Here is a 2,685-nt window from a genome sequence, read left to right as displayed (position 1 = left end):
GTGCCCTGACAAGGGTGTGGCAAAGTATCCAAAGGACTGTAGACAAATTGATCCGGTTTCTCAGTAGCATCACGTAGTTTACCATCTGGACCCAGCATTGGGTTTTCAGGGTCTGTGTGCCACTCACTTCCATTGTCAGAGTGAGTATCCATCTCAAGGATGTTTAAAATAGATGCAAAGGTGTAAGAGCTGAAAACAATTTCCATTTGTGATTTTTCGGCCATCCCTGAATATGACTGGCAGAATAATTTAAAATTGTCAGAGCCTTTGCACATTTTTCATTTGTGTGATGTAAGATACTAGTAAGGTTTGGAGCATGACAACATTCCTACGGTTCTCTGGTTCGGTTCGGTTCAGAACCGGTTCACATTTTCCCCCTAACTTAGAGAACCAAAACTGAACCATGAGAGAACTGGGTCAAAACCGAACCACAGTTCGGTTCCAGCACGGTTTGGTTCTCAGTTCGGTCCCGGTTCAAAACAGTTCTCTGAGAACCATGGCACCCCTAGTGACCTCGGCCATGGAATGCAAGTTAGACAGGCACGCAATTGGGATGAGGAATTGGCGATTTTTCGTTTCTAATCTAAGTATGTACTCAAAAAAATACATTTGCATCGTCACCATGCCACCAGTGATGTGTTGTGTGACACCGGTTGCTGCCCAGCATGATATGTGACATAATGGTCAAATTGGCCGGACCGCGAGGCCAGCGTGACATGTGACAGGTAGTTGGTCGTGTGCATATCATTTCATTCTGGCCTGCCTTCCAAGTCCCACTGCTCATTATGAATGGGTTTGCCCAAGTGGCATGACACCGGACTTTTGAACCGCTATACTCGTGTGACGCGTGAGTACAGTATCCATATTTGTGTAAATCCATCAAACACGTGATTTTTTGCCCTCAGGTCACTGTTTTGTAGGTTCACGCACTGCTCTCCAACAGGCACAGCCCTCCCACCACAAACTTTCAGGTAGAATCTTGTTGTGCATGTTGTAGAAGGTTCCCACCAACAAAAAATCCTGCAAGGGACATGTGCACTAGGACACAGGACAATACCAATATCTTCAATTCAGAAGCAGTGTTACCGGAGTTGTCACGGATGAAGAAAGCAGCCATCTGCATCACACATGCGTAAAGCGGAGTCAGACAGGACTTATCATTCATATGATGGAGATAGAGCCATAAGCGATAGGCACAAGCTGCTAGGCAGGTACCATGACCAGCCTCTGTAACTGCATCCTATCAGCACTTCCGCAGGTTTCATAAGAAGATCTCGCTAATAATTCTGAATGAACCCGTGCGGGGGGTGTCCACTTTGTCGCGTTCAGTCTCTGGCACGTAGGGCGAAGAAAACTTAATTGGTAATATAGTTACCTTGTAGGTGAGCGCTAGGAACTGATGTTGACGTCGGTTTCGCCCATCTCTACCTTTCCTTTTTGACAAACATAACACCCGACTAATGGTCGCACCCCGGATTTCTAGACGCGCAACGTGCTGCAATTCTGTGCGCTTGCACAACTATTCAGTACTGATAATGCCGATTCGTGTCCACTGGCACAAATATGGAGGATTAAGCGAGATCAATATTTAATATTTCGCCATCAAGATTTTTCCATTTCTTCCACCCTGGGATTTCTCATTTAAAGGCTCACCTTTTTTTCTTCCCTCAAGCTACGGCGGGGTTTTCGAACATGTTCAAGGGCGCTGCTCTTTTCTTGTTTCTCTTTACGGCTTCTGTCTTCGCCTTCCCCTTTCCTCAACGGAAGGTGTTACGCCGCCTTGCGCCTCAGCTCCGGGACCCTATTCACGGAGAAACGAACGCGCAGCGACTCGCGAGGGGCTTGCCTCCTTTGCCCCCAGCTAGGAGGTGGAATATTGAAGCTTCACCAACTGAGAGTAAGTCTGCAGCCACTTCACTGACACGTAGCACGAAGATGTATGGCGGGATTATAATTCGGTTTGATCTCCAGCTGCCAAAAGGGCACAGGGCAGCGACACATACTACTGGAGCGGCAAAATTCAAATAAATTCCACGCAAGGCGGGAAATCACTTGGATACCTCGAGTTCACCAACGGGTGGTACTCAATAGGGGCGGAGGCCCACGGCGATACTTTCTCGGCCTTCTTCCATAAAAATGGCATCAGTCAGAGCGTGAGCTTTCGGAGTAATTCAGTGCGTTATCTCTTCCCCCCCCCGTTTCAATCTCCAAATGCAATTTCTCCAGAATGGCTATTTGGCAGGTCTCGTAGATCCGGGGGTTGCACTCGGTACTGGGAAGGGAACATATGCTTTTTTGGGAACTTCATCAGTGCCAAGTACGTCAGTCCGGGAGCACTCACCGCCTAACTTGATCTAATTCCCCTTAAACGTCAAACCCAGCTCAAGCCAATGACACCCCTCAATCTGATGGCGTGGTTTCCTCTTCTGGAAAGCACTTTCTGACGGCGTTTTGGCAGTACGATCCTACAACTTCCATTATCACAGCCACTGGATGGGCGGATAATAATACCAGTGAGTGTCTCTTTTATTCCATTCGGGGATTCATACCCTTGGCAGCGAAGGGTCTCTTTATCCACATTGCACCGCGACACTCACTTGGGGCACTTCCACACAGACACGCTAACGCTATCAATTATGAGGGGAGATTGGTACGCTAACAAGATCTATCTCACGACAGATCCGT

General features: G+C 47.8%; 1 protein-coding gene across 1 annotated transcript; it reads left to right on the top strand.

Annotated features, from left to right (window-relative positions):
• Window positions 1–1,378: 1,378 nt before the first annotated feature.
• Window positions 1,379–2,120, top strand: EI90DRAFT_294507 (uncharacterized protein). The gene is made up of 2 exons (XM_039055319.1): window positions 1,379–1,382; window positions 1,484–2,120. Exon 2 carries the CDS (start codon window positions 1,693–1,695, stop codon window positions 2,026–2,028), a length of 336 nt encoding a protein of 111 aa, XP_038909038.1. The 5' UTR covers window positions 1,379–1,382; window positions 1,484–1,692; the 3' UTR covers window positions 2,029–2,120.
• The last annotated feature ends 565 nt before the right edge of the window (window positions 2,121–2,685 follow it).

Source organism: Cantharellus anzutake, assembly GCF_015039405.1.
Source record: "Cantharellus anzutake strain C23 chromosome Unknown EI90scaffold_125, whole genome shotgun sequence".
Taxonomy (NCBI): domain Eukaryota; kingdom Fungi; phylum Basidiomycota; class Agaricomycetes; order Cantharellales; family Hydnaceae; genus Cantharellus; species Cantharellus anzutake.
The sequence above is the reverse complement of the archived record's forward strand: the minus strand, read 5'-3'. Positions and strand labels throughout refer to the sequence as shown.

Excerpts from the sequence above, each read along its gene's own strand:
- EI90DRAFT_294507 (XM_039055319.1), top strand. The coding sequence starts at position 1,693 with ATGTTCAAGGGCGCTGCTCTTTTCTTGTTTCTCTTTACGGCTTCTGTC.